This window comes from Chionomys nivalis, chromosome X, assembly GCF_950005125.1.
Source record: "Chionomys nivalis chromosome X, mChiNiv1.1, whole genome shotgun sequence".
Lineage (NCBI taxonomy): Eukaryota > Metazoa > Chordata > Mammalia > Rodentia > Cricetidae > Chionomys > Chionomys nivalis.
In genome coordinates this window covers 21,550,968-21,564,845 of record NC_080112.1, presented here as the reverse complement: position 1 = coordinate 21,564,845, position 13,878 = coordinate 21,550,968, and the positions used below count along the sequence as shown (strand labels likewise).

The 13,878-nt window shown below is 46.9% G+C and overlaps 1 protein-coding gene and 1 non-coding gene across 4 annotated transcripts; both read right to left on the bottom strand.

Moving 5' to 3' along the window:
* Positions 1–956: 956 nt before the first annotated feature.
* On the bottom strand, positions 957–12,045 carry LOC130867597 (trophinin-like). Of its 3 annotated transcripts, none has more exons than XM_057759656.1 (13): positions 11,781–12,045; positions 10,404–10,475; positions 8,974–10,128; positions 8,267–8,371; positions 8,094–8,157; positions 7,849–7,928; positions 7,300–7,391; positions 6,574–6,653; positions 6,444–6,486; positions 5,982–6,044; positions 5,415–5,529; positions 1,334–4,662; positions 957–1,156 (listed from the first exon to the last, which is right to left on the bottom strand). In XM_057759656.1, the coding sequence occupies exons 2-12, from the start codon at positions 10,446–10,448 to the stop codon at positions 1,345–1,347; spliced, it is 5,160 nt and encodes a 1,719-aa protein (XP_057615639.1). In that variant the 5' UTR covers positions 10,449–10,475; positions 11,781–12,045; the 3' UTR covers positions 957–1,156; positions 1,334–1,344. The 3 variants fall into 3 exon arrangements, with proteins under 3 accessions (XP_057615639.1, XP_057615640.1, XP_057615641.1); XM_057759657.1 differs by lacking the exon at positions 11,781–12,045 and adding an exon at positions 11,453–11,573; XM_057759658.1 differs by lacking the exon at positions 11,781–12,045 and adding an exon at positions 10,585–10,706.
* LOC130868740 (small nucleolar RNA SNORA11) lies at positions 5,688–5,812 on the bottom strand. The gene has a single exon (XR_009056556.1). It is a non-coding gene; the product is annotated as a small nucleolar RNA SNORA11 (small nucleolar RNA).
* Positions 12,046–13,878: the final 1,833 nt, after the last annotated feature.

Here is a 13,878-nt window from a genome sequence, read left to right as displayed (position 1 = left end):
CTTATTTAGCTTCTCTAGGATCCTCTCTCTGGGCTAACTTATTGCCTGGAAGCTTACTGTTCATTCAAGTCTGTAAAATTTTATCATCCTTGAGACTTGAGCAGTATGCCTCCACACCACAGGCATTTATGTAGTATTTCCTAAATGAACAATATCTACCCTTGTTCATCAGTATGTTCCTTTTGAGGCCTCTATTTTCTCCTAGTTCTTTAGTTCTCAATATTCTTCTATCCCTTACCAACTTGGACCTCCTCTTCAGCCACAATGCATACACTAACAATTGTGAGCCAGGTGCTAGTGTCCATATGATAGAGACTCATAACTTTGCTGCTTTGTTTCCTAGTCCTTTCAGCGCAACCACCCAGTTAGATCCAAGCCTTGAATCATCCATACCTTTTTTCTAGGGTCTACTAGGGTTGGAGATCACTGTGTGAAACAGATCTATTTTTCTACTTCCACAGCTACCCTTGAATCCTGTTCAAAGTCAGGATCACCCTCTATTTTCTGGCACCCTGTCCCTTTCCAGTGTCTCATACTACTTCAGTCAATTCCTGACTCTTCCATATCAATCCTCTGCCTCTCATTTGACTTTAGTCCTACAGTCCATACTTATTTTTCTTTCCTATCCCAAGAGAATGTCCTCTTGCTCCCATGTCAACTCCTAGTTCCTTTCCTTCTTATCCCTCTATTCTTACACAGTTGCCCGAAGTTAGTGTGAATTTACTATCCACAGTTCTTTCTGTTTCATTCTATATTAGGCTTCCCCCTTTCATATCTGCTCAAGCACACTTTCCCAGAGCTCCCTGACCCTTAGAAATATCTGCCTTTTAGCTGGATCCCCACAGTCCCCAAAAAGCTAAGCTTAACTCTAGTTGTTCTACAAACCCCAGACATCGCATCTAGCCATATTAAAAGATGGAATAAACTCAGATTCCTTTGGCAAATTTAATGTAACTCTGATACCAAAATATGACAACAACACAAGAAGCAAACACAAAGCAGGAACAGCAGGTTTTTCTTAGTGTTTCACTCAGCTAATGGGTTGTAGCTGGTTAGGCTGCTGTGTAGACAAAGATTCCAAAGCTGCACATTGGCTCCATGGGAAGTACTGCTGCGTTAGTGTTACCTGTAAACATGGGTAACAAACGCAACAAACCTGAAAAACAAACAAAGCAAAATACCCAGAAACACATGTTAGCACAAAACCCATTTCCTTTTATTTCCTTTTTTTCTCACTTGCCCCCACCCCCACCCCAGCTTAGGGTTTCTTCTAGTATCTCCCAACTATTATAGCTATCCCCACGGATCCTGGCTATGGGAATATTGCAGTTACCTGAAACTTCACTAGCCGTAAGAGAAGCCACAGGCACCGAGGTTAGTGGCTCCGCCACCAAAGCCAGTACCGGTGCTTGGTCCACCGCTGAATCCAGCACTGGTGTTCAGTCCACCACCGAAGCCAGCACTGCTGCTCAGTCCACCACCACCGAAGCCAGTACTGGTGCTCAGTCCACCACCAAAGCCAGCAGCAGTGCTTGGTCCTCCGAAGCCACCTCCAGTGCTTGGTCCACCAAAGCCAGTTCCTGTACTTGGTCCACCACCAAAGCCACCAGTGCTTGGTGCATTGCAGAAGCCAGCACCAGTGCTTGGTCCACCACTAAAGCCAACAATAGAACTGGGTCCATTACTGAAGCTGGAGCCGGTGCTGGTTTCACCAGTAAAGCCACTGCTGGTGTTGGAATCACTGCCAAAGCCAATGACGGTATTCAGTCCTCTGTCGAAGCTGGCATTAGGCCCACTGCCAAAGCCATCGCCAGTGCTGAGGCTTACACTAAAGCCTGCACCAGTGCCAAGTGTGCCGCCAAAACCATTACTGGTACTCAGGTCACCAGCAAAGCCATCATTAGTGACCAGTCTACCACCAAAGCCAGTGTTGCTGCCAAGTCCATCACCAAAACCAGCACTAGTGCCCAGTCCACCACCAAAACCAGTGCTAGTGTTTAGTCCACCATTGAAGCCAGCACTGGTACCCAGTCCCCCACTGAAGTCAGCATTAGGACTTAGTCCACCACCAAAATCATTGCTGGTGCCTAATCCACCACCAAACCCAGTGCTGGTGCCCAGGCAACCATTGAAGCTAGCACTGGGGCCTAAGCTTCCACCAAAGCCAGTGCTGGTACCTAGGCTGCTGCCAAAGCCAGCACTGGTGCCCAATCCATTTCCAAAGCCAGCACTAGTACTTAGCCCATTCCCAAAACTGAAAATGGCACTGGTGCTGTGGCCCTCACTGTAATTGGCACTGGTAGCACCACTAAAGCAGGAGTTGGTGCTGGAAGAGCCTCCAAAGCATAGGTTGGTGTTAGATGCACTGCCAAAACAGAGACTGGTGCTAGGTGCTCCACCAAAACAGAGGTTAGTACTTTGAGAACCACCAAAGCTGACACTGGTAGTGGGAGCACTACCAAAGCTAATGCTGTTGCTATGGGTACTACCAAAGTCAGTGGTACTAAGTGCCCCACCAAAGCCAACACTGGTACTGAATGCACCACCAAAGTCAGGGTTGGTGCTGATTGCACCACCAAAGCTGGCACTGGTGCTGATGGCACTACCAAAACCAGCACTGTTATTGAGTGCCCCACCAAAGCTGGCACTGGTACTGATAGCACTGCCAAAGCCAGCACCGTTACTAAGAGCACCACCAAAGCTGGCACTGGTACTGATGGCACCGCCAAAGCCAGCACTGTTACTGAGCGCACTATCAAAGCTGGCACTGGTACTGATAGCACCACCAAAGCCAGCACTGTTACTGAGTGCACCACCAAAGCTGGCACTGGTACTGATGGCACTGCCAAAGCCAGCACTGTTACTAAGTGCACCATCAAAGCTGGCACTGGTACTGATAGCACTGCCAAAGCCAGTACTGCCACTGAGTGCACCACTAAAGCTGGCACTGGTGCTGATGGCACTGCCAAAATCAGCATTACTATTAAGTGCATTACCAAAGCTGGCACTGGTGCTGATGGCACCGCCAAAGCCAGAACTGCCATTGAGTACACTACCAAAGCTGGCACTGGTACTGAGTGCACTGCCAAAGCCAGAACTGGTGCTAATGGCACCACCAAAGCTGGCACTGCTGTTGAGTGCACTGCCAAAGCCGGTGCTGGTGTTGATGGCACCGCCAAAGCTGGCGCTGCTATTGAGTACACCACCAAAGCCAGTACTTATGGCACCACCAAAGCTGGCACTGCTGTTGAGTGCATTGCCAAAGCCAGCACTGGTGCTGATGGCACCACCAAAGCTGGTACTGCTGTTGAGTGTACCGCCAAAGCCAGCACTGGTGCCAGAAGAGCCACCAAAGCTGACGCTAGTGCTTAATGTGCCACCAAAGTCAGAGCTGGTGCTAGAAGAAGCACCAAAGGAAACACTGGTGCTGAGTGTACCACCAAAACCAGTATTGGTGCTAGGAGAACTACCAAAGCAGATACTGGTACTGAGTGTGCCTCCAAAGCCGACACCAGAGCAGGGGGAGCTACCAAAGCAGACACTGGTGCTAAGTGTGCCTCCAAAGCCAGTAGTGGTACTAACTGCACCACTGAAGACAGTGCTTGTAGTAGGTGCACTGCCAAAGCTGGTGCTTGTGCTGAGTGCACCACCAAAGCCAGCTGTACTACTAAGTGTGCCTCCAAAGCCACAGCTGGCTCCACCACTGAAACTGGTACTGGTGGTAGGAGAACCACCAAAGCTAATGCTGGATCCACCACTGAAGCTAGTGCTAATGCTGGGCGCACCACCAAAGCTAATGCTGGCGGTGCTGCTGAAGCTAGTGCTGGTGCTGGGCGCACCACCAAAGCTAATGCTGGCGGTGCTGCTGAAGCTAGTGCTGGTGCTGGGCGCACCACCAAAGCTAATGCTGGCTCCACTGCTGAAGCTAGTGCTGGTGCTAGATGCACCACCAAAGCTAATGCTTGCTGTGTCACAGAAAGTGGCACTAGTACTGGGTGTACCACTGAAGCTAATGCTGGCTCCACCACTGAAACTAGTGCTAGTGATGGATGTGGCTCCAAAGCTAATGCTTGCTGCACTGCTGAAGTTGGCAGAGGTATTGGGTACACTACCAAAGGTAATGCCATTTCTGCCACCAAAGCCACCATTGGGGTTGGGTATGCCACCAAAGCCACCATTAGAGTTGGGTATGCCACCAAAGCCACCATTAGAATTGGGTATGCCACCAAAGCCACCATTAGAATTGGGTATGCCACCAAAGCCACCACTGGGGTTGGGTATGCCACCAAAGCCACCACTGGGGTTGGGCATGCCACCAAAGCTAATACTAGCACCATCACTGAAGCTATTTCTAGTACTAGCTCCTTGGTTGAAGTTGACATTGTTGGTAGGATCTGCATTTTCTTGGGCTCTGGAATCAATTTCAAAGGAAAATCTGCTCCAGGCTTGAGTATCATCACCCAACTCTTCCCTTGTTAAGCAGTCAATATCCATGTCATCCCAATTCCAGGGCCCAGCCACAGCTTCCTCTCCAATTCCCATTTGGGCTCTTGCCTCAGCCCTGGCCTCAGCCTCAGCCACAGCCACAGCCGCAGCCTGAACATCCATCTCTACTGCCTCCCGGTACTGAGCAGCCCAGTCTTTAGGATCTTTCTTCTGTACCTAAAATGGAAATTATAATTATTAGAAGAAAAATAACCCTTATACTTATGTGTGAAGAACCCACTATAACTAATAGTGGTAAATAAAAAAAGACATCTTTCTAGAGTTCTAATGAGTAAGTCTTGATATCAAACTTCAGCCCGGATAACTGAGGCATACAAGTTATGTCCTTAGACAAGTTACTTTATATTCCTGAACCTAAATGTCCCCATTTGTAATATGGGAAAGTATAAGAAACCAAGCATGTTATGGGCTGAGTGTATTTCCCCAGAATTCTTATGTTGAATACCCAACCCCTAATCATGACTGTATTTTCAGATGGGGTCTTTTATGGGTATACCTTAAATGAATAAGGCCTTGATCAAATAGGACTGACATGAAAATGAACTCAAGCTTGCTCTATGCTATGTGAAGATTCAGAAAAAGCCTCTGTAAGTCAGAAAGACTCTGCACCAGAAACTGTACTAGATGTTGATCTAGGGATTTTATCTCCAGAACTGTGAGTATATCGATTTCTGTATCTTAAGACCTCCAGCTATTAATAACATTTTTAATGGCAGTCTGAACTGATAGAATGTAAAACTTAACTAGACAAAGATGTATGTCTTGCAATATATATCTGGGACATTATTGAGGCTTTATATTTTTATATACAAACCATATGTTGTCCCATACTTGTCTAAATACACACAGCCTGCCTCAGCGTGGAGCATCCTATTCCCTTCATGTACCAAGATCAGGAAGTTCATTACCTTGCATGCAAATTTCAGGACTTTCATCTTGCTAGTCTCGTGGTAAGACCGCAGGCCCCAGAAGAATTCATATTCAGGTGGTCTGCTGTTGGGGACCCTCTTGTATTCCAGATACCTCAGAGAAAAGAAAATGAAACTTGCTTCTAAACAAACAAAACTACTGTTTAACCACTAGGCCTCAGATGAAGGAATTTCCTCTTAACAAACACCTGGAATCCAGACCCAGACTCATTCCCATACAAACATGGCTTCCATACAAAGCCATAGTGATACATATACAGAACATGACACCACAGAAGACAGATGTGTTTTGTCTCCTATAAAGACTAACCCCGGATTCCATTTGGGTGTGCTGTTAATAGATTGGCCATTTTGGGACCGTGCTATGAGTACACCCGACTGCAAGGGTCCTAATGGGGCTTGGCCACAAGAATTGTAGATAGGACTTGGGGTCTAGGTGACAGAATGCCTATCATCTACAAAGAGTGTAAGAAAGGTATATTTTTTGAACCAGATAACCACACCCAGAGCACTTCAGAGCTATACAAAGCCTTGAACACTACTTACTTCTGCTTCACGAATTCATCTGTGATGAGTTTCCTCACTTCTCCAAAGAGTGAATGTCTTACCCTAGCAAAGGAAAAAATAATCAGTGAATACAGAGCAGAACAACCGAGATGAAGGTAGAGGTATTTCCCAACATGGAGCAGATTCTATAGCCAATGAGGCAGTCTCAACGAAGTGAAGACAGTAGTGAGTATATGGCCACTAGAAGAAAACAGTGGAGACCAGATGGCACTTTGTCAGGGATGCCTGAAGGTCCACCTTACACCTCATCTCAGACAGACAGACAGAAAACATAAATGAGAAAAGAAGCAGAGTTCATAACCATTTGTCATTTATCCAGGTAATAAATCCCCCACCCCCACCCCGTGCTCCACCAGACCACCAGGTTGATGCAATCCTGGGACCGTCCTCTCTTGCCAAAAGACAACACGGACAGCAAGCGCTGAGAGAGCCCAATCATACCCAGGACGCAGCCCCAGCTTGCGCAGCACCTCCCAGATGACAGCTGCATGAGGAGACAAGGACAGAAAATGAGCACCTGGAGTTCAGACACCAGCCACCTATTCAGCTGCATGCCCAGCCAGCTACTCACCCTCACTGGCCTTGTTGCCATTCATGAAGATGACACTCAGAATCACCATGAGGAGACCCAGCTTGGGTGTGTCCTTGGTCCTAAAAGAAATACCGGACAAAGAGAAAGTTAATGATCATAAGTCATCACCTATACAACACAGCTCATTAGACCAGCCTCTCCTAGATTCCCCAGATACAGAGAATTCAGCCTACTCTGTGGTCCCAGCTATTAATGACCCAAGGGAAGGTGCTTTCACTCTTGAGCCAAGGTCTCCAGTAAAATGGGAAACCATATACTATCCCTACCCAAGGTTACCAGGACATGGAAGAAGCCCTGTCCACCACATGGAAGCTCAGCCAACAGGAGTCTTTTCTTTCTCTCCCAAATTCCCCGGCCCTGAGAAGTTCTAGATGGAACCCTAGTGACACTCCTGCTCTCAAGCATCATGGTCCACACCAGAAGTCCCTCCCCCCTTTGAGGGACTTCCACAGCCAGGCCAGGCACTCCGAAGAAGAGATAAGTAACAAAAGGCTGATTCCCTGGGAGTTTGTCAGCAAGCAAACCTGACAGCAGCAAAGGCCACTCCAGGCTCTGAAACCCTTCTGCCAGTCATAATCTGGCACCACTACTGCTCACAGGGATCCAGCCATGTGTGGGAGCTGGGACATGGGCGTTTAGACCACCTTTCCTGAGCTTCTAGAGGAAGCAGAAGCCCCTTCCCACCCTGGCACTGTCCCAGCTTACGTTCCCAGTATGCCTGCAGAGGACTCCTGAGTGCTGATAAGAATATACAAGCTACTTTGCTTATCAATTTCCTTCAGGTTGACTCGAAACATCTGCCAAGTAAAAGAATAACCTGTGAGATTGCAAAATATATCTTAGGTATCAATTAGCATGTTGGGCATTCTGAGAAAAGTAAGGGTTTTGTATGAGAGAAAATGCATGTAAAGCATATAGTTCAGTACAAAGCACACATTAAACATATAAAAAACATAGTAGTCATCAATGGTGTCTGTGGGCATTTGGGGAGACAGAGGTGAGCAACCGCCACACATGAGATGGTATATCCAGCAGCAGACAGAGGCCAGGGCTCAGCTGCATGGCTTTAGTACCAGCTCTGTTTCCACCAGTGACTTGTGATCAGTGGCTGCCCCTCCCTAGGCCACTGTGTGCTCATTTGCACGGTGATGGCAATGTATTAGGTCTCTGCTCTTCCCCCCAGGAGGGTGATAATATACCCTTCCTCTGTTTAAGGCTTCCCCAGTGCACCCACCCCCAGGACTGCCCCTTCACCTTCTCCAGAGCATAGCTTGCTCGTTCAATGATCTCTGGAAAATACTCATCATATTCTTGGATGACATCCTTCAGCATGTCTACAAGAAAGGGGAGACAGAAGATGCTAAACTGTACAGGTCAGATGACTGCGGTCTTTCCCCAGCCCTGTGTGGTCAGGGTAGCTATAGTGAAATAGGAGTGTGGCAGCTGATGCGGTACAGGCCATGGGGAAAGAATGGTGAAGAAGAGCTCAAGAAGACTACCTGAACGCTTGATGGGGATCTTTGTCTGGTCCTTAACCAACAGATATTTCACCAATTTATTTGCCTAAAAGAGTAACAGTTGGGGAGGTATCAGTACAGTGGCAAAACACTAGGGAGACTATCAGAGAATGAAAAAAAAAGAAAAACAGGACCTGAGCAGATTGAATTCTTACCCTTTCCTGCAAAATGGCCACATCTCGGGGTGGTGGAGGCCTCCGGCCCCATGGGATCCGCCTGAAATTGCCCCCAGTTCTTTCTTCTCCATTGGGATGCTTAGACTTTATCAAAAAAAAATGTCTGGAGTTACCAAATGAAAGAGATTGTTGTTTCTTTCAAAAAGTCCCCCTAAGAGTCTAGTGGGTGGGCCTGGATTCTCCCCTACAGAGGGGTGTGGCCCTAACCCTGGCTATCCTGAGTCCCAAACTCTTCTTTCCCTGGCTTCTAGGCAACCGTTTATTTCACCTCCCAGGGCACAAGCCAACCAAGGACATGGCCTGGGGATTTTCCCTTTTCTTTGGCCACCACCATACTCTGCTAGCTACAGGCCTTAGACAGATCACTTCATTCCAGGACTTTCTTTTCTTATCTGTAAAACTGGTACTTAAGTCCCAAATAGTAAGAATTCTTCTTAAGAAATCCACATATAATCTGGGTAAATATAATGTGAGTTACAAATAGGTCTTGACTAAATTCACAAATGCATTTCCCTACCAATCCATGAGCAAACAAAAGTGTGTCATATTCTCAGCATATCCTATAGCCTATATGAACACATGGTCACTCCTGAAGTTAAATGACTCAAGAAACATAAGACAAATGAACAACCTAGTATAGGAGTAAGAAAGCAGCACAAAGTTAAGGATAACATCACAGATCTTACCTTCCGGTTCCTCTTGCCCCGGGTTCTGGTTGTGGGCTCCAAACTCAACTGAGCCAGGTAGTCATCTGCCAAGGCCTGAACAGCAGCAGCAACCTGAGTCTCAAGGGCACTTATGCTGGCCTGAGAGGTAGCCATCTTGGCCTGAGCTCCTTGTTCATTGATTTGAGCCTGGCTTTCAGTTGCCCGAGTCTTAGTGGCAGCCTTTCGAGCCCTAGACCCTCTCCTGATCCGTACAGTCACTGATAGGGCATGGTTTGGGACCATTTGAAGGGCAGGTGGAGCCTCGGAGAGCTCAGAAGCAGAATTTGGGCCTTTATTGGCAACCTTCTTACCCTTGGGCTTTTTGGGCCTTAGAACTACAGTTGAAGCCTCAATCTGTCTGCTAACTCCCTCAATAGCATTTGAGGGCTCTCCATACTCAGTGTCAGCATTCATGGGCTTAGCAGTTGTCCTCTTAGCTTTGGAAATTTTCTTGGTTCGGATAGTGGCTGCTGAGGACTGGATACTAGCTGTCTCCTTGGCAATTTGGCCTTGGGTAGTGGCTGTGTGGGTGGTAGTCGAAGCCAGTGAGATCTCAGTGGGACTAGGTATGGTCTTATTGGCAGCCTTCTTTGCCTTAGAAGCTTTCTTGGGTTTGCTGACAGCTATCAAGGCCAGGGAATTAGCTGACTCATTGGCAACTGGAGACTGGATAGTTGGTGAGGTAACTGGCAGGTTTAGGGCCTGTAAAGGTGACTTGAGCTGTGTAGTGACATCCTCAGTGCCAGTTAGGGATACCTTGGGAGTAACTCTCTTTGTCTTGGCTTTCTTGTTTTGAGCAGTAACTGAAGCCTGGATATTGGCTGCCTCAGTTGTAGCAGAAACCTGGCTGATCTGGGTGAACATTGGTAGGTTTAAAGCCTGCAGAGTTACTTTAGGCTTGTTGCTAGCAATGTCATTGGCAGATGGAACCTGAGGGGGAGTGGGTGTGGTCTTAGTGATAGCTTTAATAGAAGTCTTCTTGGTCTTGCTTTTCTTAGGCCGGCTGGCAATCGGTGGGTCCTTGGATGCTGACAACAGGGTATGCATCAGCAGGACACTGTCCTTCTCTGTGTTCTCAGTCTGTACATCTGGAGAGAAAGGAAGCCCTAGGCTCCCAGGGGGAGGCAGAGGGCCCTACATACTTAGGATTATGATCCTATGGAACATCTGGCCTCCCTCTTTACAGTGGCCCCTGTTCCTGAACAGTTTGATTGAAAGGGTGTGGGGAAACAAACAGGGAGCTGGAGACAGAGTCAGGCAGGTTTCCCTCTTCCCAGCACCATGCAAAGTAATATTGAGACAGGTTAGGTAGGGAATTATGGAACCACACCATGGTAGTGGACTCCAGAGAGGTAAGTGAATTTGGGGGAGGGTAGATGGGGGAGGGTAAGAATGCAGAGAGGTCTCACCTGGAATGTGGGCACCCGAAAACCATAGTCATTTCTTCTATCCATCTTCCTGAGAGACTGTAATAGCTGAGCCTGAAAGAAATAGGGCTGAGTTAGAGGAAAATAAAGGAGCAGGGAAATTCATCCAATGTCTTGCTAAGTCTGAAGGGGGAAAGAATTTATCTAATTTTGGACCCCAGACCTTTTTGGGTTGCCTATCTAGACGCCCAGGGCATCTCGTTTCTGAGCTCCGGTATCTTTCACTTCCAAGATGGCAAATCAGTTCTACGACCTACACCTGAATACACCCTCTACCACACCGCAACCTGACAGTGCGCATGCGCACAGAACACACGAACACACAACGCACGCAAGCAGGATCACAGGTTTCCCAAATGAGCCTGGTCCTCGGGGCCCTCAGTACGCATGCGCTTTGGTGGACAGGACCATCTCTAACCATCTCATTTCCACTCATGCCCCCCTCCCCCTGAGCTACAGAACATCTCGGTCCCACCCGCCGCCTCCCCCTAACTACACCATTTCTCATCCCACCCTTTCCCCCTCAGAATGGCTCAGGCTCTGCAGGGCCATTTCGCGCCGCCCCCTCTCCCCACTCCCCCAGAAGCTCCCCCCCCCATTCCTCTGCTGCCGCGCCGCTTGTCAGCCACTCACCCTCGCTGTGGTTCCGCAGTCCTCCGCACCTCCCACCCCTCCGCAAGCCCCCTCCCCCCACGCTGCAGTCGCCTCGCCGACACTGCCCCCCCCACCTCAGTCCACGTCTGCAACGGCCCAGCCCCGCCCTTTCTGCAATATGGATACCCCACCCCCAAATCCAACAGGGTTACCCTTCGTGGATTCCCAGCTCCCTAACCCTACCAGGTCATTCTCCCTTTCAAACCAGTGCTAACCGGATCCAAGCCCGCCCTTTCTCCCTTCCAAGTCTGGTACTTGGGCCGTTTAAAAAGGATTCTGCCGCTCCTTTCTTAGTCCCGATCCGATCCATCCTTTCCGTAGCCCAGAGGGGGTTCAGCCCCCTTTCTTCGGCTTAATCCGTTAATTCCGTCCCTCACCTCCCTCCTGAACTCGATCCTCCTTCCTTTTCACTACAGCCAGAACGATTTCTCAACGTTTCCTTTACACAACCCCAAACAGGTTCGCATCCCTTCTTCCCACCGCCAAACTGAGTCCAGACCTTCCCTTGGCCCAGAGATCCCGCCCCCGCCTTTCTACCGTTAGAACTGGGTTCAGGCACCTCTAAACCCACCACACCGAAGCCGCTAGATCCCAAACCCCGGCAGGTTTTCTTCAAACCTTAAGGTTGTGTGAAGCCAGTCACCCCGAAGCTGCAGCCTTTAAGGCCCCACAGGGTCTTTACCAAAGCTAGCCACCTCAGCTCACCTCGCCCTCGTGAGTCCAGAGGACGTCTGCTCTCTCCAAGCCTCTCCTCAGGTCTGAGCTTGTTACCCCCGCACCGCCTGGCCGGAAGTGGTCCTGCCTCTTTCCGCCTCCAGAGGGGGGTCTCCGTCCCTACCGGCCTGCCCCACCCCCTCTCTGTTTAACGACTTCCCGATCTCCTCCGTGTAGCTCCTCTTTTCTGTTTACTACCTCTTGTTCAGCATCACACCTATTTTCCATTTCATTTCTCCGTTCCCCATTCTGTGTCCCTGTTTTTATTTGATTTTTCTGTTTCTCCTGAAGAGAATGACTTCAGAGCTCCCACGCCTGTCCCGACAACACTAATTACACGGCGTGATACACTGTGAGAGCAGAGGATTAAATCACATCCATTGCTGACTTTCAAATAAGACCAGATTAAGATATCTAGAGTCTCTAAACATTAGCAGGATGCTCCCAAATAATCTAAATATAATAAATTAAACATATATTTCATATATATACTTATATATTTAAAGTAAATGTAAGAAAAATCAATTGGTGAAGGTCAGATGGTTCCGCGGTTAAAAGCACTTGCCACACTCAGCCTGCGGACTTAAAGTCTAGTCCCTGAACCCACATGGTGGAGGGAGAAACCTTACTCCCACAAGTTGTCCTGACAGCCCTGCTTGTGCACAAACACATACGTGCATGCACACACACACACTTTATTTATTACAAATAAAAATGTAATAAAACAATCCCTGGATGTTTCAATTTATCTCAAAATAATTGCATTGTTGCCTTTTAAAAAGCAAATTATTTGAAAAATATTGGAATGGGTATTTAACAAAGCACTGATGTAATTCCAGAACTACTTGGGAGGGAGATGTGGAAGGATCTTGAGTTCAAATATAGCCTTCTACAGTGAGACTATAAAGAAAAAATTAGATACATAAAATGCATATATAATGCATATATGCACACTTGTACATTTGTATTAGATAGACACATACAAATATACATGAATGTCTTTTTTTCCTGTGATATAGTGCACTACTCCCCAGGGCAAGAAACGTTTTGTGGTATTCACTTTTTCATTCAATTATGCCAAAGTGATAGAGATAATTATGTCAGATAAAAAAAGACATTAAGTCAAAAACTAAAAGGACACATTATAAAAAGAATGACATTACAGACTGGATTACAGAGGCAGAGACAGGCAGATCTCTGAGTTCAGAGCCTAGCCATGGTTACATATTGAGTTCCTGCATTAAAAAACTATATAATAAGAGAAAATTCATAAAGACCATATAAAATGACAAATATGTATGAATTCAACATTGAAGAACCTGGATATATGAAACAATATTAATAATGAATGGGGGATAGAGCACAGTAAAAGAATACTAAAGAACTTCAATACCCCTGTTCCAGTGATGTAGGGATTATCTGGATGGAAAACTAGTAAAGAAAAGATGGGCTTGAATTTCACTTTAGGCAAAATGAACTTAACAGACACCTACAGAACTTTCCAAGCAACAGCTGCAGAATACACATTCTTCTCAAATATACATGCAGCACTCTCCAGCACAGACCCTAAGTAGGACCACAAAACAAGTCTTAACAAATCTAAGAGAGGATTTGTCAAAACACATAGAACTGTACACCACAAAATGTGAACTTTAATATATACAGTGAAATTAGTCACAACATACAGTGATCCCTTGGCCACATGAAGTCTGTGACAGATAAATATAACTTTATTACAAAAGTATCCTGCAGTTACACATTTTTATGATGAAAAAGGAAAAAAGAAAATTGAAAGCACCTAAGTAATGTTGCAAAAGGTGAAAAGGGGAACAATTTACCTTAATATATTTGAACAACTGATTGACTGGATACTATAAAAATGAGGGCAAAGGAAACCCTATAAATATACTGTCCTCTAGGTAGTACATTTCTTTATTGTTTTCCTGTTTTGCTCTTTTGTTAAAAATAGATTTTTTTACCATACAATATATTCTGTTTATAGTTTCTCCTCCCTCCACCCAGTTCCTCCTGACTTTCCCTTATCTCTGGATCCACCCCATTTCTGTCTCTCATTACAAAAGAATGGGCT

Excerpts from the sequence above, each read along its gene's own strand:
- LOC130867597 (XM_057759656.1), bottom strand. The coding sequence starts at position 10,448 with ATGGATAGAAGAAATGACTATGGTTTTCGGGTGCCCACATTCCAG. Across the intron at positions 7,392-7,848 it reads CAAGCTATGCTCTGGAGAAG|ATGTTTCGAGTCAACCTGAA; the intron begins GTGAAGGGGCAG and ends TTTACTTGGCAG. Across the intron at positions 6,045-6,443 it reads AAGCTGGGGCTGCGTCCTGG|GGTAAGACATTCACTCTTTG; the intron begins GTATGATTGGGC and ends TTCCTTTGCTAG.